Here is a 24,830-nt window from a genome sequence, read left to right on the forward strand (position 1 = left end):
CCTGTGACTGCGTGGGTTTCCCCGGGTGCTCCGGTTTCCTCCCACACTACAAAGACGTACAGGTTTGTAGGTTAATTGGCTTGGTATAAATGTAAATTTGTCCCTAGTGTGTGTAGGATAGTGTTAGCGTGTGGGGATCGCTGGTCGGTGCAGACTCGATGGGCCGAAGGGCCTGTTTCCGCACTGTATCTCTGAACTAAATTAAAATATTTTAATTGTAGGTATGAGTGTCTTCTTCACAGTGGCTTGTCGCAATGATGATATATCCCCGGGGTCCATGCTCAACTTAATGCCTCCTCTGGGAGACTCCTCCAGAACAATTACAATGGCATTTTACATATTCTTATTCCACTGACATGTTTTGAACTGGATCTCGAACTTAATATTCCCTGTTTGTATGCTAGTACATCCGGAAAAATAAGTTATAAATATCATTTAGGAACTATACTGTCTAGGTTCCCAGGTTGTAGGAGCAGATTTAGGCCATTCGGCCCATCAAGTCTATTCCGCCATTCAATCATGGCTGATCTATCTTTCCCTCTCAACCCCATTCTCCTGCCTTCTCCCCATAACCCTTGACATCCGTACTAATCAAGAATTTGTCAATCTCTGTCTTAAAAATACCCAATGACTTGGCCTTCGGTCATATATGGCAATGAATTCCACAGGTTCACCACTCTCTGGCTAAAGAAATTCCTCCTCATCTCCATTTTGAGGTTGTGGATAAACTGTATACTAATTGACATTAGCCAATAAGAGCCTGCAACTTATTAACATGTTATGTAGAACGTGTGTGCTGAGTTGTGTACCATTTTGTTTCATTGGTGATTTCAGTCTAAACACAATGCTTGTTAAACATTACCATGGACTATTATGGTCTAGATTTCTAATTGTGTATTTGTGCACTAATGTCTTGTTCTCTGCAGTGTTTCGTTTCACTGTTTTTATGTATGTTTAGTTTAGAAACAGGCCCTTCGGCCCACTGAGTCCATGCTGACCAGTGATCACCTGTACACTAGCACTATCCCACGCACTGGGGACAATTTACACTAGCCAATTAACCTCCAAACTTGCATGTCTTTGGAATGTGGGAGGAAACCAGAGCACCCGGAGAAAGCCCACGTGGTCACGGGGAGAACGTGCAAACTGTGTACAGACAGAACCGGTAGTCAGGATCGAACCCGGGACTCTGGCGCTGTGAGGCAGCAACTCTACCGCTGCCCCACTGCGCCACCCCCACTGTGACATAATTATTGGGGTGGAAAACCTTGGGGTTCATTCCATGGTGAAACAGTGTCCAACAGGCAGGGCAATCAGTAACTCTACTGGCTTGTAAATCTTTTGTTCTTGTTTCTGGAGCAATTCTGATGTGGGGTTACCAAGCTAACACTCACGCTAAAAGTCCATAGCATTTCTGTGATGTTAATAGTCTCTGGGCCAATATGGAAACGTGTTTCAACCAAGGTTTGGAGAATGATTCAATTATTCCATTTGGCTTCTGTTCTCACAGTTAATATTTTATAATAAATAATGTACCTTTTGTAAAGTAAATGCAAAAGTGATGTCATGCGGCCTAATGAGTCAAATTCAACTCTGAGAATCCCGTTCTCCATGGTGACAGAGCCACCTTCCTGCAACGGGAACAAACATGCACAGACGTAAACACAACATGGACACAACGCAAGGAGCAAGGGAGAGGGAGTGAGAGAACCAGGGAGGAGCGTAGGATGAGGATAAAGCACATCGAGGCACCTCGCGTTTTACATCGAGGTTACCTTCCTGAAGAGCAGCGTTTCCTTCAAAACCCCGTCAATTACAAGGTTAATTCCCGGGATGGCGGGACTGGCAAGTGCTGAGAGAATGGAGCACTGGGCTTGTACACTCTGGAGTTTAGAAGGATGAGAGGGAATCTCATTGAAAGAAATAAGATTGTTAAGGGTTTGGACACGCTAGAGGCAGGAAACATATTCCCGATGGTGGTGGTAGTAAGCCATTTAGAACGGAGACGAGAAAACACTGTTTCTCACAGAGAGTGGTGAGTCTGTGGAATTATCTGCCTCGGAGGGCGGTGGAGGCGGGTTCACTGGATGCTTTCAAGAGAGAGCTAGATAGGGCTCTTAAAAATGCGGAGTCAGGGGATGTGGGGAGAAGGCAGGAACGGGGTACTGATTGGGGATGATCAGCCATGATCGCATTGAATGGCGGTGCTGGCTCGAAGGGCCAAATGGCCTACTCCTGCACCTATTGTCTATTATACATTTACACAGGCATAGATTTAAGTGTGTTACTTCGACAATACAGTGGTAAATGAGGTATTGGTGTTAATTAATCACGTTGGTTATTTAAAAAAATGCGTAAATCAAACACGTGTAGAAGGTGAGATGCTGTTTAATGACAGGAGATGCAAGAGCATCGAGAGAATATCATGAACGGGATCAGGAGTAGTTCTGGATCAAGTCTGTGATTGTTGGCCTCAGCTCCACTTCCCGGTTGACCCCAACCCTCGATTCCCCTGCAGTCCAGAACAATGTGCTTGACAGTACTTAATGAGCCAGCATCCAGTCGTACAGATGCTGCCCCCATCAGCTACACGTGATTCCCAAGTCTTTAGTTCTATAACTTCATCCAGCAATTGTTTCTCTTGAGATAAAAGGTACGTGGAGAGGAAGGTTAAGAGGGATAAGGCAGGAATGGGACTAGTTTAGATAGGGCAACTTGGTCGGATGGACGAGTTGGCCTGTTTCTGTGCTGTATGCTATCCTGCATGTTTTATTTCAATCAAACATAATCTTTCCTTAGTTAGCCACAAACAGAGTGAAACACAAAGTGCTCAGCTTACTCAGTGGGTCAGGCAGCATCTATGGATGGGTGATGTTATAGGTCAGGACTCTTTTTCAAACTCCAGTGTGAAGAAGGGCCCTGACCTGAAATGTCGGCTGTCCATTCCCTCCAGAGATGCTGCCTGACCCGTTGAGTTATTCCAGCGCCTTGTGTTTTACTCAAGATTCCAGCATCTGCAGTTCCTTGTGGAGACAATGATGGTTTTTACTGGGGCCCTTTTTATTCAATATGATGCATCTTTGTGGAGGATAAAATAAATATTGAAATACCTACCACTGTAACATTGAATCTAATTCTCAGATTCACCTCCCAGAGTGGTTGTGTAAACTGGGTCTCTTCTATTCCTTGGAGCGCAGGAGGATGAGGGGTGATCTTACAGAGGTGTATAAAATCATGAGAGGAATAGATTGTGTAGATGGGCAGTCTACTTCCCAGAGTAGGGAAAAGGTTTAATAGCAATCTGAGGGGTATCTTTTTCACACAAAGGGTGGTGGGGGTATGGAACAAGTTGCCAGGTGGCTAACTATCCCAACATTTCAGAAACAGTTAGACAGGTACATGGATAGGACAGGTTTGGAGGGATATGGACCAGGCGCAGGCAGGTGGGACTAATGTAGCTGGGACATGCTGGCCAGTGTGGGCAAGTTGGGCCGAAGGGCCTGTTGACTATAGTTCTATGACTTTAGCAAACTATTCCTCTCGTACCCAAGTAGCTGCCTTTGTTCAAGTTTAAGACCTAAATTAAAGTAGCGAGGGGAGCAGCAAGATGCAGAAACCCACAGAGGCAAAAGGGAATTGAGAGACATTCACACATTAATAGAAAGGGAAGAGAAAACCAAACAAGTGAGTATGAGATTAGTAAAGGGGGAGACAACACATCCCCCTTGAACAAAGATACGCAGTCAGAGCCTCTTCCCTCCCAGGGTGGAACTGTCAACAATTAACTTCAAGATGAGAGGGGCAAAGTTATTTGCGGCAAGTTGTTTTTTTAATGGATTCTATGAAGTTTTAATGCAGTTTAGTTTAGAGATACAGTGTGGATACAGGCCCTTCGGCCCATCGGACCCGCGCCGCCCAGCGATCCCCGCTCACTAACACTATCTTACACAATTTCTACATTTACCAAGCCAATTACCCTACAAACCTGTACGTCTTTGGAGTGTGGGAGGAAACCGAAGAACTTGGAGAAAACCCACGCTGATCACGGGGAGAACGTGCAAACTCCGTACAGGCAGCACCCGTGGTCGGGATCGAACCGGGGTCTCCGGCGCTACATTCGCTGTAAGGCAGCAACTCTACCGCTGCGCCACCGTGACCGCCCATTACTTTAATGGAGTCAAGGACTGGAGTCTGAATGGTGGGGGCCGGGAATGCACTGCCAAGGGTGATGGTGGAGGGGGCAGATACGAAGGGGGGCATTTTGGATATTAGAAGCTTTTAGATAGGCGCATGAATATTCAGGGAAAGGAGGAATGTGGATCACATGCGTACAGAGGTTAGTTTACCCTGGCATCAGGTTGGGCAAAGACAACGTGGGCTCAAGGGTTCGTTCCTGCCCTGTTCCGTTCTATGTATAGGAATGTGTAGGAAGGAACTGCAGATGCTGGTTTAAACCGAAGATAGACACATAAAGCTGGAGTTAAGGCCCTGTCCCACTCTCCCGAGATAGTCACGAGTTTTTTCCTTGAATCAAACTCGGAGAAAGTCTGTAGCGAGTCCGTAGATATTTCGTAGCGGCTCGTAATACCAGCCGTAGGTACACAGGGCATCAGGTAAGTCGGGACGTTTTTTTCCAGCATGTCGAAAAATGTCCACGAGTTAAAAAAAATAGCCCCGGGTACCTACGGCTGGTGTCTCCGAGTTTGAATCAAGAGGAAAACTCGGGAGAATTAGTGAGTAATTCGGGAAAGTGGGACAGGGCCTTAACTCAGCGGGACAGGCAGCATCTCTGGAGAGAAGGAACGGGTGGCGTTTCGGGTCGAGACCCGGAAGGGTCTCGACCCGAAACTCCACCCGTTCCTTCTCTCCAGAGATGCTGCCTGCCCCGCTGAGTTACTCCAGCTTTTTGTGTCTATCTTCAGATTCAACTTTAATTGTCCGAATCTGAATCTGAAGATAGACACAAATAGCTGGAGTAACTCTTCTGCCACATTCCATGTTCTAACGTGACATCAATAAAAGATGAAGCAGTAACAACACAGGGCGACGCTGGTGAGAGAAAGGACGCAGATATTTCTCGATAGAATGAAGTGTCTTAACCAGTTATGTCATAATTACCTGCACAGTGACAATGACTGGATGTGGTGGGACCATGGGGCTGGTCACGGTGGCAAATCCTACACTGGGCACCTTTATCAAGGCTGCAAATGACATAGAATGTAACTGCAGTATCACAAAACTTGCTCTCTGCTCCCTTATGCTGTAACGTGCGTGAGTATCCATCACAATGAAGTGCTCAACAGATGTGTGAAAAAAAAAACAACGTAATTCGGCATCTCGCAAGTGCGTCAATCAACTTGGAACTGGTGCACGTGGATAATTTCAGCTGAACTCTGAGGGAGTTCTTTCTGGGAGGCAGAGACGTTGCTGCCTTATGCCCCTGTCCCACTTAGGAAACCTGAATGGAAACCTCTGGAGACTTTGCGCCCCACCCAAGGTTTCCCTGCGGTTCGTTCCCGGAGGTTTTTGTCAGTCTCCCTACCTGCTTTCACTACCTGCAACCTCAGGCAACCACCTGCAACCTCCGGGAACCGCACGGAAACCTTGGGTGGGGCGCAAAGTCTCCAGAGGTTTCCGTTCAGGTTTCCTAAGTGGGACAGGGGCATTACAGCGCCTGGGATCCTGACTATGGTTGCTGTCTGGACGGAGTTTGCACGTTCTCCCTGGGACCGCGTGGGTTTCCTCCCGCATTCCAGACGTTTGGTTTTGTAGGTTAATCCATCAGCTTCTGTAGATTGTCCCTAGTGTGTGGGATAGAACTAGTGTACGAGTAATTGTTGGTCTGCACGGACTCGGCGGGCCGAAGGGCCTGCTTCCACGCTGCATCTCTACACTGAACAAAAGAAGCGAATACTGTCTTGTAACAGAGGCTGGAATGAGAAAAGCAGGCAGTGTGGATGAGACAAAATGCTGGTGAACGCTGAAGGCGAGGGTATATTAGTATTTGGATTTATTCCAGAACCAAGCCCTGAGGAGCGATCAATTCAGCAGAGAGAGGTCAGAGGAAACTAGTCAATGTGTGAGTAGGTTTGAGAGCTGGAATCTGGTGCCTTAGCACTGTTGAGCAGGCACAGTGCCAATGGGGTGAAAGTGGAAAAGCAATCCTGGGAAAATGAAGTGCCCTCCAGCCCTCTCTCCCAAGGGAAAAGACACTCCAGTCAGCATGGGAAGCACAGCACTGCCAGTCAGGTGGATCGGGACGAGAGAGAGACATAACTAACCGCAGGATCGGGCGGGCCTCCAGTGAGTTTCACGTGACTGACGGAATCATCGCACAATGAGCCAGATATTCACCCATCATTATTTCTCAACAATCAGATTGTAGATTATCAGACGAGATGTGCAGGAGGGAACTGCAGGTGCTGGTCTAAACCGAAGATAAGGCACAAAAAGCTGGAGTAACTCAGCGGGACAGGCAGCATCTCTGGGTAGACGGAATGGGTGACGTTTCGGGATCCGAAACATCACCCATTCCATTTCTCCAGAGATGCTGCCTGTCCCGCGGAGTTACTCCAGCTATCTGTGGATTATCAGAGTTTTACTGTATTGTGAACTATTGCCATTTAGATTGAGTTGTTGATAGATGCAGCATGGATTTGTTGTACGGAGAAGCTGATCATGTCAGAACACCCCTAGGAGATGGGGTCCCAGTCAAATGGAGCCCCTGCTGCAAAAACAGGGTCTCCTTCAGTGACTTGATCAAATATTAAACAAATATGAAATAGGATCACCCAAATCTTGATCTGGCCTTTAAAGGACACAAAGTGCTGTAGTAACTCAGTGGGTCAGGCAGCATCTCTGGAGATACATGGAAGAACAGTCTCGACTCAAAACGTCACCTATCCATCTTCTCCACAGAAGCTGTGTGACCCGCTGAGTTACTTCAGAACTTTCTGTCCATCTTAGGTATAAAACAGCATCTGCAGTTCCTTTTTTATTACATTTTGACTGCTCCAATGCAAAATGTCTTCAGGGTATGTCTACTCTGAAACAGTTACTCCCAAAGATCCTATAGCGGAGCAAGATAGACCACTCCTTGTAAATGCAATGGGCTGACGTGTAGTATGCAACGGAGTGGAACGTGGGCCTTTTTTTCATCCATTTCAGTAACCCGACCTGACTTGCAGTGTAATCAACGTTGCGGGGGAACAGTTTGTGTTAATAAATTAAAATTCTGAAAATGAAGAGAAGATTTTTACCAAAGAACTTTTATTTTTACGAGGATGTTTCCGTAACCGGCTTCCGTCTCCGCACTAGTATCTTTGCTCCGCTACGGGATCTTTGGTGCGGAGACGGAAGCCGGTTACCGAAATGGGGCCGAAAATGACCCATGAATCTGCCAGTGACCGTACTACGTCTTTTTCGCCGAGTGGACCATCTTGCTCGCTATAGGGTCTTTGGTTACTCCAGCATTTTGTGTCCTTTTGTGTATTGGCCAGCATCCGTAGTTCTTTGTTTCTATACTGTAAAGGACAATTACTGTACATGTCTAGCTGAAGCAGAGGTTGTATCTTTAAGGCATCCACTGGTACATACCTAGAACCTCCTCGCCCTCCAACCGTGGCATTGAGATGACCTCCGTCCGCTCCCACGGCAGGGTGTTGAGCACGTTGACATTTCTCCCCGTCTCTTGCACGCATCCACCCAGGAGACACTGAATGGCCTCTTTAAGAAGTTTGTCTCCATTGCTCTGAATTTCTACAAACAATGAACAAAGGCAAGAAGAAAAAGTGTCAGATGAAAGAAAAGAGTAATCTCATTCAGTGAACGCGGGTCAGGTGCTGGGTACAAACAGAAACCGATAAGAGTCTCCTCCATGGCCTCACTAAAGCAGTGCCCTCAGCTTAGTTTGGTTTAGAAATACAGCATGGGAACAGGCCCTTCGGCCCAGCAGGTCCATGCTCACATGTTCACACCAGTTGCATGTTATCCCACTCTCTCGTTCACCAGCTACACATATTTTACAGAAGCCAATTAACCTACAAACCCGCACGTCTTTGGGATGTGGGAGGAAACCGGAGCACCCGGAGAAAACCCAAGGGGTCACAGGGAGAACGTGCAAACTCCACACAGACAGCGACCGAGGTCAGGATCCAACCCGAGTCTGTGGCGGCTCTACCAGCTGCGCCACTGTGCCGCCCCTAAATCCTTGCCGACAAAATCCCCAAGAAGGGAAATCAAACTTCACGCACAGACTGCTGGAAGTGAGAGGTTAACAATACATCGACAACCACGGCTTGAGCTCAAATGTGAATAAAAAACTATATTAATTATCAAACCCTTCTCTTAGTTCAGTGTCAAGTTTTATTCAATAAAGTATCTGTGAAAATGTCCTCCTAAATTCTATATAAATGAAAGTTAATAGCCTTCATATTATTTTACATATGTAGACAACACTCTTGTCCTGTGATTCAGTCTCTCTCCATTTTGGTGCAGGTTGACTTCTTAAAGAAATGCATTTTTAAATTATACTTTCAGTTTTTCCCCCCAATCAGTCTGAAGAAGGGGGTCCCAATCTGAAATGTCACCTCTCCATTTTCTCCGCAGATGCTGCCTGACCCACGGAGTTACTCCAGCATTTTGTGTCGACCTTTGGTATAAACCAGCAACTGCAGTTCTTTTTCACTGTAAATGGATTGGTTGTAATCATGTGCAAGAAGGAACTGCAGATGCCAAGATTGACGCCAAATGCTGAAGTAACTCAGTGGGCCAGGCAGCATCTCTGGGGAGAAGGAATGGGTGATGTTTCGGGTCGAGACCCTTCTTCAGACAGATTGTAATCATGTATTGTCTTTCTGCTGACTGGTTAGCACGCAACAAAAAGCTTTTCACTGTACCTCGGTACATGTGGCAATAAACTAAACTGAACTTTGTATTTAGACAATAGACAATAGGTGCAGGAGTAGGCCATTTGGCCCTTCGTGCCAGCACCGCCATTCAATGTGATCATGGCTGATCATCCCCAATCAGTACCCCGTTCCAACTTTCTCCCCATACTCCGCTATTTTTAAGAGCCCCATCTAGCTCTCTCTTGAAAGCATCCAGAGAACCTGCCTCCACCGCCCTCTGAGGCAGAGAATTCCACAGACTCACCACTCTCTGTGAGAAAAAGTGTTTCCTCATCTCCGTTCTAAATGGCTTACTCCGTATTCTTAAACTGTGGCCCCTGGTTCTGGACTCCCCCAACATCGGGAACATGTTTCCTGCCTCTAGCGTGTCCAAACCCTTACTAATCTTACATGTTTCAATGAGATTCCCTCTCATCCTTCTAAACTCCAGAGTGTACAAGCCCAGCTGCTCCATTCTCTCAGCATATTTGATCGGATAAGCTGCTTGGATATTGCTTGAGGGAATGAATATTCATCAGGATTCTAGAGGTAATTCCCATGTTGTCCTGCAAAATAGCTCTGTCGGACCTTTGATGCCAAGCTCAGAGGGCAGACAAAACGCAAGAGTCTCCAAAGACATCAAAAGTGAACCCGAGCAACTATTTGAGAAGACAGCTCCACAATCAGTATTTGATTTTTTTGCTCAAATGAGATTTGAACTCACCACCTTCAGAGTCAGAGGCAGAAAGTCTGTTAAATAATGCAGACATGATTAGCATCCGTTCATGGATAATCTGCAATCTCCCCACTGTAAGGCTAAAGCCATTGCATTCAGCTACGCCGCAGGCTCTTGCTTGAAATCCCACCCCAGCTACTGTGTCAAGGTGCCCCGACATTTTCACCATCTCCCTATCTCACTCCATATGAAATCTTCACCCATATAAAGTGCAATATTAAACCAGAGACACACAAGGAACTGAAGATGCTAGAATCGTTACCAAAATATAAGGTGCTAGAGGAAGTCAGCGGGTCAGGCGGCAACTGGAATGGCCAGGCAACGCTTTGGGTCGAGACCCTTCTTCAGACTGATTGTAGTAGGAGGAAGAACGCTGGAAAAGTGGTGAGGGCAAGACAAGATATGTAATAAGGAACCGCAGATGCTTGTTTAAATTGAAGATAGACACAAAATGCTGGAGTAACTCAGTGGGACAGGCAGTATCTCCGGAGGGAAGGAATGGGTATTGTTTCGGTTCGGGACCCTTCTTCAGGCTGATGTCTGGGGAGTGGGAGCTACATAGGTAAGTAAGTGTATAGATAAGGAAGTGTAAGGTGTGAAAACAGGACAAAGGGAATGGCGATCAAGGAACATGTAGAATAGATCATTGTTAGTTGGGAGAAGGTGACAGCAAAGCAAACAGAGATGAAATGTCGTCGGAGACAGGAAGAGTGGGCGGGGAACTGGGAAGGGGGAGGGGATGGAGAGAGAGGGAAAACAAGGGTTACGACGTTAGAGAAGTCAATATTCATACCACTGGGGTGTCAGCTGACAAGTGATAGCTGGATGCAGGTGGAGGGGGGGGGGGGGTTGATTCACAGATAGGGTGGAGTAAGGGACAAAAGTGAAAAGGAGGCAAAGGAGTGTCAGATAAGAGGAGAAGATGAGTGATAGAGATAGAGATATAGGTGGAAATGGACCTGGATCGGAGGGACAAAGAGGGAGTTGCTGGGAGGAAGAGAGGCAGAAGAGTGCAGTCGGGATGTGGGAACACAGGGAAGAGAGAAGGGGTAGAGGGATAGTACTTCAAATTGGAAAATGTAATGTTGATACACACAAAGTTCTAGAGTATCTCAGTGGGACAGGCAACATTTCTTATGCAAGCAATCACAACAGGAATAGGACATATTCCCAACAAATAACCAAAAAAATGCCCGGATTGCCATAACTATGATTGGGCAAATCTGCACAAGATGAGAGTGGCCTTACCTTCATAGTACTTGACAGCATCTTCCACGACAGACTGAATACAGGTGCCAGGCAGTACATCATGGAACTGGTTAAGAAGCAATAGTCTGTGAAATGTCAGAATCTGTTTCAATAACATAGAATTGACCCACCCAGTTGATATCAATATTTACTGGGGTATTGAAACCTCTTCCCACTCACTCCTCCTCAAGAGATCTATTCCATCCCTAGGTTGACAAAAATGATGGGAGAAACTCAGCGGGTACAGCAGCATCTATGGAGTGAGGGAAATAGGCAACGTTTCGGGCCGAAACCCTTGGGGAAATAGGCAACGTTTCGGGCCGAAACCCTTGGGGAAATAGGCAACGTTTCGGGCCGAAACCCTTGGGGAAATAGGCAACGTTTCGGGCCGAAACCCTTGGGGAAATAGGCAACGTATCGGGCCGAAACCCTTGGGTTTCGGCCCGAAACGTTGCCTATTTCCCTCGCTCCATAGATGCTACTGCACCCGCTGAGTTTCCCCAACATTTTTGTCAACCTTCAATTTTCCAGCATCTGCAGTTCCTTCTTAAACACATCTATTCCAACGCTCTCTACATCAAGCGTTTCTTTATTCATCTTAAGTTCTAGAGGATGCCAGCGGTTTGGAAAAACACAAAGAAGGGGGAGACAAAATGGGGTAAATTATAATCTGCCATCTTAAAATTTGCCGACTGGAAGATGATTATAGAGTCTATAATCAAGGAAGAACTCGCCATTTAGAGAAGCTTAATGCAATCAACATGGATTTGTGAAAGGAAAGTCATATTTGGCCCATTTGCTGGTGGTCTTTGAGGGAATCCTGTAGATGTAGAATCATTTAAAAATAAATTGGATAGGTATATGGACGGGAAAGGAATGGAGGGTTATGGTCTGAGTGCAGGTAGATGGGACTCGGTGAGAATAAGTGTTTGGCACGGACGAGAAGGGCCGAGATGGCCTGTTTCCGTGCTGTAATTGTTATATGGAGATATATATATATATATGGTAATGTATTGGATTTCCAGAAAGCATTCAATAAGGTGGTGGCTGATGGTATTGGGAGGAGACTATGAACATGGACACGGTTGGAATAAATCACACTGGACAGATGTAACTAGTGGATCATCCCCGAGACTAGGTTCTGGGCTCCCAACTATTACCGATCACGATTATGACCATTTAACAAATGTGAGGAGAGAGCAGAGTGATGGATATTCAAACAGTACAACGCTGGGTGGGAGGAGATGCTGCACTGAGAATGACCTACATAATGGGGGATTTAAACAAATATCTTATAAGGTCATAAGTGATAGGAGCAGAATTAGGACATTTGGCCCATCAAGTCTACTCCGCCATTCAATAATGGCTGATCTATCTCTCCCTCCTAACCCCATTCTCCTGCCTTCTCCCCGTAACCCCCGACACCCGTTTTATGGCGTCCAATTGGGCGATGGAGGTAAGACTAAGTATTTCATCTGTGCCACGGTACTAACATACGGTTACAAAAAGCCTGAGCAAGAGCTCAACTACAAGCAACTTAACTAAGATGTTGACATGTCATCGAGAAATCTAAAAGAGATGTATACAGTCATAGAGTGATACAGTGTGGAAACAGGCCCTTCGGCCCAACTTGCCCACACCAGCCAATATGTCCCAGCTACACTAGTCCCACCTGTCCATATCCATGTACCTGCCTAACTGTTTCTTAAATGTTGGGATAGTCCCAGCCTTGACGACCTCATCTGGCAGTTCGTTCCATTCACTCTTTGCGTGAAAAGGTTACCCCTCAGATTCCTATTAAATCTTTTCCCCTTCGCCTTGAACCTATGTCCTCTGGTCCTCAATTCCCCGACTCTGGGCAAGAGACTCTGTGCATCCAGGTGTGTATATTAAAACTCAAATGAAATCTCATGGAATAAATGTTACCTCCACAGTTGCTGCAGTTGGGAGCTTGGATACTGAAACCCATCCTTCTGGACGGCAGCCAGGCTGCTCACTATTTCGATACTACGGAGGATGCATTCACATTTACGATTACCTTTCTTAATCTAAAGCAAATGAAAAAGAATTTATGAAAGAAAATGTAGAACCACTGCTTCACAGCCCAGAGATCCAGGTGAAATCCTGACCTCGGGCGCTGTCCATGTGGAGTTTGCACGTTCTCTCTGTAATAGTGTGGGTTTGCTCCAGTTTCCTCCCACATCCCAAAGACATGTGGGTTTGTAGTTTAATTGGCGGCTGTAAATTGCCCCTGGAGTGTGGGACTGTGGTGGGATCTGGGAGAGTTAATCAGAAAGTGGGGAGAATAAAAAAATGCAGGATTATTGTAAAAGTGCAGCCAATATTTGGCGCCGACTCGGACTGAGGTCCTGTTCCCGTGTTGTAGCTCCCCAATGTCTTGCCTCATCTCTAGCCCATTCATTTTCATCTGCACTTTCTCTTCCCCAAAAACTTTTCGGACACAAAGCATTAAATAAAAATCTCAATCATGAAATAAACCTGCTGCCCTCTCTTTGTTAATATTTGTTGGAATTTATGTTAGTATGTGATTCCATGCTCTGAACAAGCAGCGGAAGCCTCGAGTTGGGGAACTACAGGTAACATTTTAAATGACACCAAAAGACCCAAAGCCAGCTCACTGGGTAAATTAGACAATTTTGGTTTAACTTTAATACTGAACTTTGTAAATTTCATCCAGGAAAAAAGCCGCACCTTTTATGAAAGAACAATTTAAATGATTGACCGGTTCATCAATAGTTATGGTGAACTATTTACACAAAGATACTAAATTATAAGTGAATACACAGATTAAATGTTAAATATTAACACAATGTACACTAAAATCATGGCAACAGGAAGAAAGGTGGTTGCATGGCGTGTGTGTGTGTGTGTGTGTGTGTGTGTGTGTGTGTGTGTGTGTGCGTGTGTGCGCGTGTGTGTGTGCGTGTGCATGTGTGTGTGTGTGTGTGTGATGTTATCTGTCACAGAAACACTGGCGACCCTCACCACTCTGGCCATTGGGAAGAAACTATAGGAGTCTGAAAACTGCAATGTCCAGGTTCAGGAACAGCTTCTTCCTGCTTCCCTACAGCCATCGGGTTATTAAAGACTACCACCTCCAAAGCTGTGAACGACATAGGGGGGGGGGGGGGGGGAAGGTGGGGTGGTATGTGTGCGTGCGTGCGTGTGTGTGTGCGCATATAGACAGATATACACACACATATTCACTTTTAATATTTTTATAAAATGTTATATTTTTTCTTTTTGTTTGTACACGTACAACATTGATTCTGAATATATATATATACACACACACACATACGTATACACACACACATATATACATGCACACACACACACACACATATATATATGCATGCACACACACACAACTTTTCTTCCGTTTATTACATTGTTTATAGTGTACTGTGTTTACATATTCTGTTGAGCTGCTGCAAGTTAGAATGTAATTGTTCTGGCTGGGACATATGACACTAAAACACTCTTGACTCTTGAGGCAGTAGCACACTTATTTTGCAATTCAATCAATTAGCATTGGCATGGCCTGGCCTTGGGAACTAGAGAATGATCGACACTGGAGTTGCAAAGGACGCACAAGTGAAGAGCACGCACCTTGGCCTGGGTGGTGTAGGAGCCATTGTGTAGTTCTAGGAAGAGCTCGCCAGCCCAGGTACACAGCATGGTGGTGTCACCTTCCAGTGCGGAGAAGAAGGTGTCTGGAGTGGACAGTTGCACCCTGAGATAGAAAATATCCATCAGTACCACGTACCATAAAGGCTGACCTTTCTAACATGACTTTGCCTCTAATGCATAAGATAAAGGTGGCCAAACATTGCCAGACTTTGCTTGAGTTTAACCATTAACTGAACTCTCGTAGATCTCTACTAACGCATAATCCGTTGCTGCGTCGATCCTCAGTCACTAGATGTGCCAAATGCAACTGCTAACTTCTTATATAGGCACAAAAAGCTGGAGTAATTCAGCAGGTCAGACAGCATCTCTGGAAAAAACGAATCGCGTCTTGACCCAAAAAGTCCGGTCTGAAGATGGGTCTCAACATGAAACGTCACCTATTCTCTTTCTCCAGAGATGCTGCCTGACCCGCTGAGTTACACCAACTTTTTGTGTCTATCTTCAGTTTAAACCAGCATCTGCAGTTCCTTCCGACACATCTTGTCTGCTATTTTCTTACATTTTCTGACAAAATAGATTTTCACAAGGAACTGCAGATGTTGGTTAACAACAAAAAAAAACGCACACAGAAGTGCTGGAGTAACTGAGCGGGTCAGCATCTTTGGAGAGCGTGGATAGGTGACATTTCGGGTCGGGATCCTTCTTCAGACTGAATGTAGTGGGGGGGGGGGGGGGGGGGAAAGGGGGGGGGGGGGTAGCTTGGCAAGTTGGAAAAGAAAGGGGGGGGGTGGGACGAAGAGCTTGGCAAGTGAGGTGGGGGGGGGGGGGGGGGGGGGGGGGGGGGGGGGGGGGGGGGGGGGGGGGGGGGGGGGGGGGGGGGGGGGGGGGGGGGGGGGGGGGGGGGGGGGGGGGGGGGAATGGATACAGGAAAAGGGGAGGGGGACTTGGGGGAAGGGCAGATGTTGGACTAGAGAGGCCAGAGATGAAAAGACAAAAAGCGTGAGGTCGCGAATTGTGAAGCCAGAGGACATCCGGGAATGTCCGGTGGAAGGGAGGCGGGGCGGCTGGAGGAGGGAAGGGGAGATGTGAGTGTGAATCTAGGTGGGGCACAGGGGGGAGACGGGGGGGGTACACTGAATGACAATTAAAATTGGAATCTGGGGGGGAGAGAGGGGGAGAAGGAGGGTTTGCTTGTAGGGAAGTTACCTACATTTTCCTGGAGTTCGTTTGAAGGGGATATTTGAGAGTAGAAGGTCATCAGCCAACGCTACCTTTAGATCTGTTATTTAGTAATATCTGACCAGCCACAGTGTTGCCCAATAACGTTTGATCAGCCACATCTGGCTAATGCAATTCTTTTGGAATTGGAATCATGTTCCAGGAAGGAACAAAGGAGGACCCAGCGTGGGGGGACCACATGGAGGGAGGGGGAGAACAAAGGGGGACCTGACACGGGGGTACTTTGTAAGCGCCCTTTATGGGCGACTATTTGCATATCTTAGATATGCAAGCAAAGAATTTCCCTGTGACTTGTCACATGTGACAATAAAGCATTCATTCATTCATTCATTCACTTCAGTTTTAAACGGAGAAACTAATTTTTGTAGAAAACACTGCACATACATTTTCAACGTTAGGGGTCATTGTTGCCCATCGAGTGTATGTTAACTCTAAAGGGCCTGTCCCACATGGGCGATTTTTTAGGCGACAACAGGTGACTAGGCTGTTGCCTGCACGGTCGTGAGTCGTCTCCTCAGTCGCCCAAAGAGTCGTAGCGTCTGTCTGGTCGCCGTTGGATTTTCAACATGTTGAAAATATTTCGGAAACATTTGGCGACAGTGGGTTTGACGCCAATGAGCGTAGCTTGACTTCTCCTGATGTAGGCGCTGTCGTAGTTGTCGCCAGGTTAGTGTAGGTTGTGGCCGGTGTTGACTTTGTTTTTGTTTTGTTGTTAAAGTAATGATTCTATTTCAGATTTTATGTCGAAGGGGGGGTCCAGTCGGCGACCTGCTACAACGATGAGTCTTTGGCCGTCACCTAAAAATAGCCTGTGGGACAGGCCCTTAAGAGCAATCTCATTTCCCCATGAATACCTCCTGTAATCTATTCTCTTCTAACACTCATCGACTGCTTCCAGCACCCATTTTCACAAACCCCCCCCCCCCCCACAGTGATCGCTAACCTATGAACAGAACACAGCGACGGTCCGCACTAATCCAACTTAATGTTGATCAATTCACCATTCTTGGCAGTTCAGGAACAGCTGCTCACCCGGAACTTGACCGAGATATCTATCAGGTGACACTGGGAAACGTGATCCAGAGTCTTATACAAGATGCAGAAAATAATCGCTGGAAGAGACATGAACTTTGCAAGAGGAATGGGTGAAAAGAAATAAAAAGTAGCACAACATTAATCTATATTGGTCACGCCCAGGGCAAGTGTGTACTTGGTAAAGTGAATCAGGTCCAATAACTGACCATCAGATTAAGAAGAGATTTGTAAGCTTTGCTGTGATAGCGTAACATATGGATTATATATAATCGGTTTAGTTTAGAGATGCAGCACGGAAGCAGGCCACTCGGCCCACTGTGTCCGTCCCGGCCAGCAATCCCAGCACATTAGCACTATCCAACACATACTAAGGCCAATGTACAATTATACCAAGCCAATTAACCTACAAACCTGTATGTCTTTGGGGTGTGGGAGGAAACCGGAGCTTCCTGAGAAAACCCACGCAGGTCACGGGGAGAAATGAGAATGTTTGTTTCCCCCTGTGACAGTGTGGGGTTCCTCTGGGTGCTCTGGTTTCCTCCCAAATCCCAAAGACGTGCAGGTTTAATTGGTCACTGTAAAATTTCACCTAATGTGCAGGGAGTGAATGAAAAAGCAGGATAGCATGGTAGTGTGCTCAATGGGCCGAAGGGCTTGTTTCAAGGTGTATTTCTAAACTAAACATTGCACTGGTGGAGCAGCCTAGATAGAAGGCCTAGTGACCAATACATGGAACATCTAACCCAGAAAACATTTTCACATCTTACCCTTCCTTATCTCTGTGTCTCCCTCTCCCGACTCTCAGTCTGAAGAAGGGTCTCGACCCGCGAAGCGTTACCTATCCCTTCCATCCAGAGATGCTGTCTATAAGATTGTTAAGGGCTTGGACACGCTAGAGGCAGGAAACATGTTCCCGATTTTGGGGGAGTCCAGACCAGGGGCCACAGTTTAAGAATAAGGAGTAAGCCATTTAGAACGGAGACGAGGAAACACTGTTTCTCACAGAGAGTGGTGAGCCTGTGGAATTCTCTGCCTCAGAGGGCGGTGGAGGCAGGTTCTCTGGATGCTTTCAAGAGAGAGCTAGATAGGGCTCTTAAAAATAAAGGAGTCGGGGGATATGGGGAGAAGGCAGGAACGGGGTACTGAATGGGGTTGATCAGCCATGATCACATTGAATGGTGGTGCTGGCTTGAAGGGCCAAATGGCCTACTCCTGCACCTATTGTCTATTGTCCCGCTGAGTTCCTCAAGCATTTTGTGTCTATCTTCGGTATAAACCATGATCTGCAGTTCCTTCATATACAGATTCCATAAGTGACCAGGAACCCTGGGTTCCCAACTCACTGCACTTGTTAGTCACACAGTTCGTCGAGTCATAGAGCAGAAACAGGCCATTCTTCCCAACTTGCCCATGCCGACACAAGTCCCACTCGCCCATGTCTCTCTAAACCATTCCTCGCTATGTACCTGTCCAAATGTCTTTTAAATGTTAAATATTGTTTAACATTTAAAGGTTGTAAATTCATTGATTCATTACAAGGATAGCATGGTGCAACACAATCTTGGAATTAAATTGAATTACGGGTTGGGTGATGGGTGGGCAGAGATACGAAGCAGGTAATATCATCACCTTTTGTTTTTCTTTCTGTTTTTGTCTATTTATTTCTTTAAGTTTTTCTTATTTCTTTTACTTCACTTATTTCTTTTGGCTACACCAATTTGGTAGTCTAGGGTTCTATTCTTGCACATTCACTTTTTCTCTCTCTCTTGCTTTTTCTCTCTTCTTATTTCTCATTTTTAGCTTAAAATTTTAAAATTAAAGCTGTTCAATAAATGTATTATGTCATATGCCGCGGTTTATACTTTTATACACCGCTTCTAATAAAAAATAAATAAAATAAATGGATAAATAAATAAAGAAAAGGTTGTATGAAGGATTTGGTAATCGTAGTACAATCATCTGTGATCTATTTCATTTAATGTTAATGATAAAAGAAAGCAGAGTACTGAATCTCACCGGGTCGACCTGCAGCGGGATGTTAGACAGACATGTACAAGCCTTTTAAACAAAGTGCTGACCTGGGAAGACCATCAGTGTTCTGCATTCTATGTAGTCGGTCCAACATTTCTTGTGTAGGTCCTCCTCCCCCATCGCCAAACCCAAAGAGGAATGCGCTGTGATTAACGCGACCTTTGTCCTTGTTATTTTTAACTGTATTCAGCAGCTGCAGCAGGGGAAAGAAAGGTGGTGAAGTCAGTCACACAGCACCGAACCACTTCCTTCAGCCCACCAAGTTTCCACTGACCAGCAAACACATAGAAACATAGAAACATAGAAATTAGGTGCAGGAGTAGGCCATTTGGCCCTTCGAGCCTGCACCGCCATTCAATATGATCATGGCTGATCATCCAACTCAGTATCCCGTACCTGCCTTCTCTCCATACCCCCTGATCCCCTTGGCCACAAGGGCCACATTTAACTCCCTCTTAAATATAGCCAATGAACTGTGGCCTCAACTACTCTCTGTGGCAGAGAGTTCCAGAGATTCACCACTTCTGTGTGAAAAAAGTTCTCCTCATCTCGGTTTTAAAGGATTTCCACCTTATCCTTAAGCTGTGACCCCTTGTCCTGGACTTCCCCAACATCGGGAACAATCTTCCTGCATCTAGCCTGTCCAACCCCTTAAGAATTTTGTAAGTTTCTATAAGATCCCCTCTCAATCTCCTAAATTCTAGAGAGTATAAACCAAGTCTATCCAGTCTTTCTTCATAAGACAGTCCTGACATCCCATTACATGGACCCAAAACGTCACCTATCCATGATTACATGATTCTCAATTGTAATCATGGGGTGGAAGATTGCAACCTTCACGTGGTCCGCCCTGTTTCGACTAATGCAATCAACTCGACGTGCACAAACGGAAGATCAAATAGAACAACTTTAGGCTGTGCACACCACACAAAAGAAGAAGAATTGTAACCATGTATTGTCTTTCCGCTGACTGTTTAAGCCAGCAACAAAAGCTTTTCATCTCTACACGTGACAATAAACTAAACTCAACCTAAACTCCAGAGATGTCGACCCATTACACTAATCCCATTACATTTTTGTTAGTTTATTTAGTTTAGAGACACATCGTGGAAACAGTCCCTTCGGCCCACCAGGTCCATGCTGACCAGCGATCCCCGTAGGCAGCACTATCCTACGTACTTGTAACAATTTACAATTCATACCGAAGCCAATTAACCTACAAATCTCCATGTCTTTGGAGTGTGGGAAGAAACCAGAGCACCCGGGGAAAACCCACATGGTCACAGGGAGAACACACAAACTCCGTACAGGCAGCACCCATAGTTGGGATCGAACCCAGATCTCTGGCAGTGTAATGCGCCACCCTGCCTTTATACTGAAGAAGAGGTCTGACCTCAAACATCACCTGTCTCTGTTCCCCAGAGATACCAACTGACCCACTGAGCTACTCCAGCATTTTGTGGAGACTCATTACATTAATCCCAATTTATTTTTTTTATTCTCACGACTTTCCTGTTAACCCCATCTAGATTCCACCACTCGCCTGCACACAAAGAACAAGTTAAACTTGTGAATTAATCTACCGACCTGCATGAATTTGGGATGTGGGAGGAAACTGGAGTGCCCGGAGGAAACACACGCAGTAAACATTGAGTCAATTAAAATGAGAAAAGGTTGGGGAGGTGGATTTCCATAGGTTAGGCCGCAGCCAGCAGAAGCACTGCCTGGCACTGGTGGGGTAAATGAAGAGAAGGTTCTACACAAGATGCCAACCTTGTTATAGAGCCAGACAGCATGGGACAGAGGCACAAGGAACTGCAGATGCCGGAATCTAGAGCAAAACACAAAGTGCTGGAGGAACTCAGCAGGTAAGAATTTCAATGTCCCAGCTGGGACATATGACAATAAAACTCTCTTAAGTCAAGAGACTAAAAATGGAGAGACCTGTCTTTTTAATGAAAATGTCATATTTTAAGAAAAAAAAATTGTGATGAAAAATCTTTAAAGATACAATCATTTGATATTTAGACAGGTGTTTAATTCATCATTGATAAATTTTAAATTACATTTAATTAAAAAAAACTAAAAAGTTATAATATTTAATTTATAGCTAAATTGCCATTTGTAGGACAACTCTCATTACCTATCCCCGGGGGGAAATCTAATGTCATAGAAATGTAACGGTAAACAGCCTTGAGCTGGAAATGAAATGTCAGTGTAGTTTATGGAGCAGGTAAAATATTGTAGCTGCACCAAGTTTAAATATATCCCAATTTAGTTCTTCCTCTTGTATAAAATACAATAAGCAATGGGCCGCGGCAGAAAGCAAATAGAACACGTGACAAAACATAGGCGGCATTGTGGAAGAGTATCTCAATTAACCATGGTGCGGTGTGGTGGAGTTGCTGCCTTACAGCGCCAGAGACCCAGGCTCGATCCTGAGTTTGGGTGCCGTCCGTGTGGAGTTTGTGCGTTCTCCTCGGGACCGCGTGGGTTTTCTCTGGGTGCTCAGGTTTTCAGAGTGAGACTAAACATAAATTGGAGGAACAGCATCTCATATTTCGCATGGGCAACCTGTGGTATGAATATTGATTTCTCTAACTTCAAGTAACCCCATGCATTCCCTCTCTCTCTCCATCCCTCACCCACCCAAGTAGCACCAGCTTCTTGTTCTCACCCAGCAAACCGTTAACAATGGCCTGTTTCTGTTTATCATCGTTACTTTGTTGCATATCTTTCATTCATTTGTTCTATATCTCCCGTTCTCTTTTCCCCAGACTCTAGTCTGAAGAAAGGTCTCGGCCCGAAACGCCACCCATTCCTTCTCTCCGGTGATGCTGACTGAGTTGCTCCAGCATTTTGTGCCTATCTGCAGTTTAAACCAGCGCCTGCAGTTCCTTCCTACACGTTGTAACGAAGGATGGGAGCTCTGTGAGACAGCACACTGCTGCACTCTGGTGGCAAAAGAGGTGAACCTTTCTTGCAGCTATACAACAGCATGGAACAAAATAGCTGAAGCTGCTGAGCCACTTGAAGTCTGCTCACAGAACAACTTTACTAAGTGCTGCTGCCAGAATAAATTCTACCCGACTTGAAAGCTAAGGGGGATGAAAGCACCATTTTTTTCTTCCAAAGAAACCGTTTGCTTTTCTCACCCGTCACACTGTCTTTTTTGAGTTAGATAGAGCTCTAGGGGCTAGTGGAATCAAGGGGTATGGGGAGAAGGCAGGCATGGGTTATTGATTGGGGACGATCAGCTGTGATCACAATGAATGGCGGTGCTGGCTCAAAGGGCCAAATGGCCTCCTCCTGCACCTATTTTCTATGTTTCTATGGATCAAGCATGTGAACCAACAAAATACCAGATCAAAGGGAGGTTACAGATTTTTGGCTGTTGAGTAGAGCAACTACTCATGGATAAAAACTGTTTTAAAGTCTGGCTGATAATGCTGGAGTAACTCAGCGGGACAAGCAGCATCTCTGGAGAGAAGGAATGGGTATTGTTTTGGGTCGAGACCCTTCTTCAGGCTGATGTCAGTGGAGGGGGAGGTACATAGTGGTTGAACAACCAGGACATTTTTGGGAGGAAACCAAAGCAGTCTCGCACTATCACAAGAAGAACGTGCAAACTCCACACAGACAGCACTGGGTGGCGGGACGGGAACTGGGTCTCTGGTGCTGTGTGGCTGTGCTGCCACAGGTTCCAGAGCCGACATCCGAGTCTAACGCTGGCGCTCACTGCAGAATATCTGATGCCCTCGTGAAGCTTTGATACCAGATTACTCTGCTCCAGGTTTAAGCCATCTAATGATGAACTCCACAGCCAACAAGAACCGTCAACACCCACCAAGGCACACTGTACCAGGGCCGAGTGTGAACCAAGGGTGCTCTTGGATAGACACAAAAAGCTGGAGTAACTCAGCGAGACAGGCAGCGTCTCTAGAGAGAAGGAATGGGTGACGTATCGAGTTGAGACCCTTCTTCTGACTATTTTGGATAGATCAGTGTCCATAGCCTGCTTGAGGTAGGTGGGAAACATCAACTAGTTTAGGGTCAGGCAGGCATAACTTCACCAGTTGTTTCCGAGGATCCAAATCTTCCAAGTCTATTTCAAAAGGCAAAGGAAAGCCAGGAGCTTTCTTAAAAAAATATTCCCCCCCCCCCACCCTCTGAAGTGTCCCGATATAAAAAGTCACTTATATGGAGACAAAGTGCAGTAATAACTCAGCAGGTCAGACAGCATCTCTGGAAAAACTTAGCGGATCAGGCAGCATCTCTGGAGAAAAGGAATAGGTGACGTTTCTGGGTCGAGACTCTTCGGTTTAAACCAGCATCTGAGGTTCCTTCCTACACATCTCTGGAGAACATGGACGGGTGCGAGTTGGGTGGAGATCTCACCGATCCACGTGCTCCAGAGATGCGGACTGACCAGCTGAGTTACTCCCGCACTTTGTGTCTTTTTTTGAAAGGAGAGGTTGAGAAGGAATTTCTTCCCAGAGGTCATTAGGACTGTAAACTCCTCTCACCAGGGACTAACTTTACTGTATCACTCTAATGCTTTTTTTTTTTAATTGCTGTTTGTTTTTTTTTCCCCCTTTTTCCTTCCGCCCACAATATTTAATATGTAAAAGAATATGTGATTCTGTTCCATTCTGTTTGTAGTTTGTTTGTCTTTTTGCACAAAGTCCGCGAGCATTGCCACTTTTCATTTCACTGCGCATCTCATATGTGTATATGACGAATAGACTTGACTTGACTTTTTGCAAACCAGCATCTGCAGTTCCTTATTTCCCTCCCACCCGTATTCTGAACATCCGAGGCTAACGTTCGGTCCGTACTTACTTCCTCAACCTTGCCGTGCATTTCGTACGAGTTCCCTGGTGGAAAGTGGGTGAGCACCCTGGAGCCATCAATTCCTTCCCAAAAGAAAGTGTGATGCTGTGAGGGTAGCAAAAAGTAAGAACAAAGGTACAACTGTTACTTGGCATGATATGGAACGTGTCGCAACAGTGGCTTCCAATTCAATATCTCTGTTGACACGAGCACAAAGTATAACAAAACCAAAAAAGGCATCGGTTGAAGGAATCAGACAGGATTTGTTGCATATGCTTTATGTTAGTGCATATGCTTTAATCCGTGGTGCAATGTCAAGCTTCCAGCACACCTCAAAAAAGCTCATTGCAGACATACAGCGAGGCTTGCAAAGTAGCAACTATATTTCTGTTCAAAAGGCCCAATTTTCTTCTCGAGTCCCTTCTTCTTCTTCTTTCATGTGACGTGCACAGCCTAAAGTTGTTGGACAACTTGTTCTATTTGATCTTCCATTCGTGCACGTCGAGTCGATTGCATTAGTCGAGACAGGGCGGACCACGTGAAGGTTGCAACCTTCCACCCCGAGTCCCTCAACTCCAGACAATTTCTCAATACTTATTCTATGAAATTGTTACCATTTTAAACACCTGATTCAGATCCTTTCTCCCTCTCTCACATTCACACGAATACTAGCTTGGGTTTGTGAAATCTCGCCTCATCACAACTCTCCAGGGGTGGGAGATTGCAACCTTCACGTGGTCCACTAATGCAATCATCCCGACGTGCACAAACAAATAGATCAAATAGAACAAGTTGACCTACAACTTTCGGCATACGCAAGAAGAAGAAGACAACTCTCCAAGCCCAAGTACCACTATGGATGCTCGGTCTGTGACAAGTCAGATCATTTAAAACAACTTTCTTTCAATCGGACTTTGTTAAGGAGGGCAAATTGAGCCGAGATCCGAGCTCTGATCAAGATAAAATTAGACTCTAATGATTGTTACGCCAAGCATTTAATAAAGACCTGCGTTAAGTAATTAGAAGACGATAGCTGAGTATATATAAACAGATTTGATTAATAAATATCACAAGTTAATTATTTATACTGTACAAAGATTTGTTTTCCAGGTTTTATGATCTCTTAAGCTCTCGCGACCAGATTGAAAACTGCTCTTTTTTCACAG

General features: G+C 45.6%; 1 protein-coding gene across 1 annotated transcript in view; it reads right to left on the bottom strand.

Annotated features, from left to right (window-relative positions):
• Positions 1 to 24,830, bottom strand: part of man2c1 (mannosidase, alpha, class 2C, member 1) — a 66,035-nt gene that overhangs the window by 17,476 nt on the left and 23,729 nt on the right. Inside the window, exons 11-18 of the mRNA XM_055662648.1 lie at positions 23,674 to 23,769; positions 18,879 to 19,024; positions 14,506 to 14,629; positions 12,799 to 12,920; positions 10,873 to 10,958; positions 7,597 to 7,758; positions 5,119 to 5,201; positions 1,537 to 1,631 (exon numbers count right to left, since the gene is read on the bottom strand). Coding sequence (XP_055518623.1) covers positions 1,537 to 1,631; positions 5,119 to 5,201; positions 7,597 to 7,758; positions 10,873 to 10,958; positions 12,799 to 12,920; positions 14,506 to 14,629; positions 18,879 to 19,024; positions 23,674 to 23,769 — 914 coding nt within the window. The remainder of the gene's footprint in view (positions 1 to 1,536; positions 1,632 to 5,118; positions 5,202 to 7,596; positions 7,759 to 10,872; positions 10,959 to 12,798; positions 12,921 to 14,505; positions 14,630 to 18,878; positions 19,025 to 23,673; positions 23,770 to 24,830) is intronic.

Source organism: Leucoraja erinacea, chromosome 36 (assembly GCF_028641065.1).
Source record: "Leucoraja erinacea ecotype New England chromosome 36, Leri_hhj_1, whole genome shotgun sequence".
Lineage (NCBI taxonomy): Eukaryota > Metazoa > Chordata > Chondrichthyes > Rajiformes > Rajidae > Leucoraja > Leucoraja erinaceus.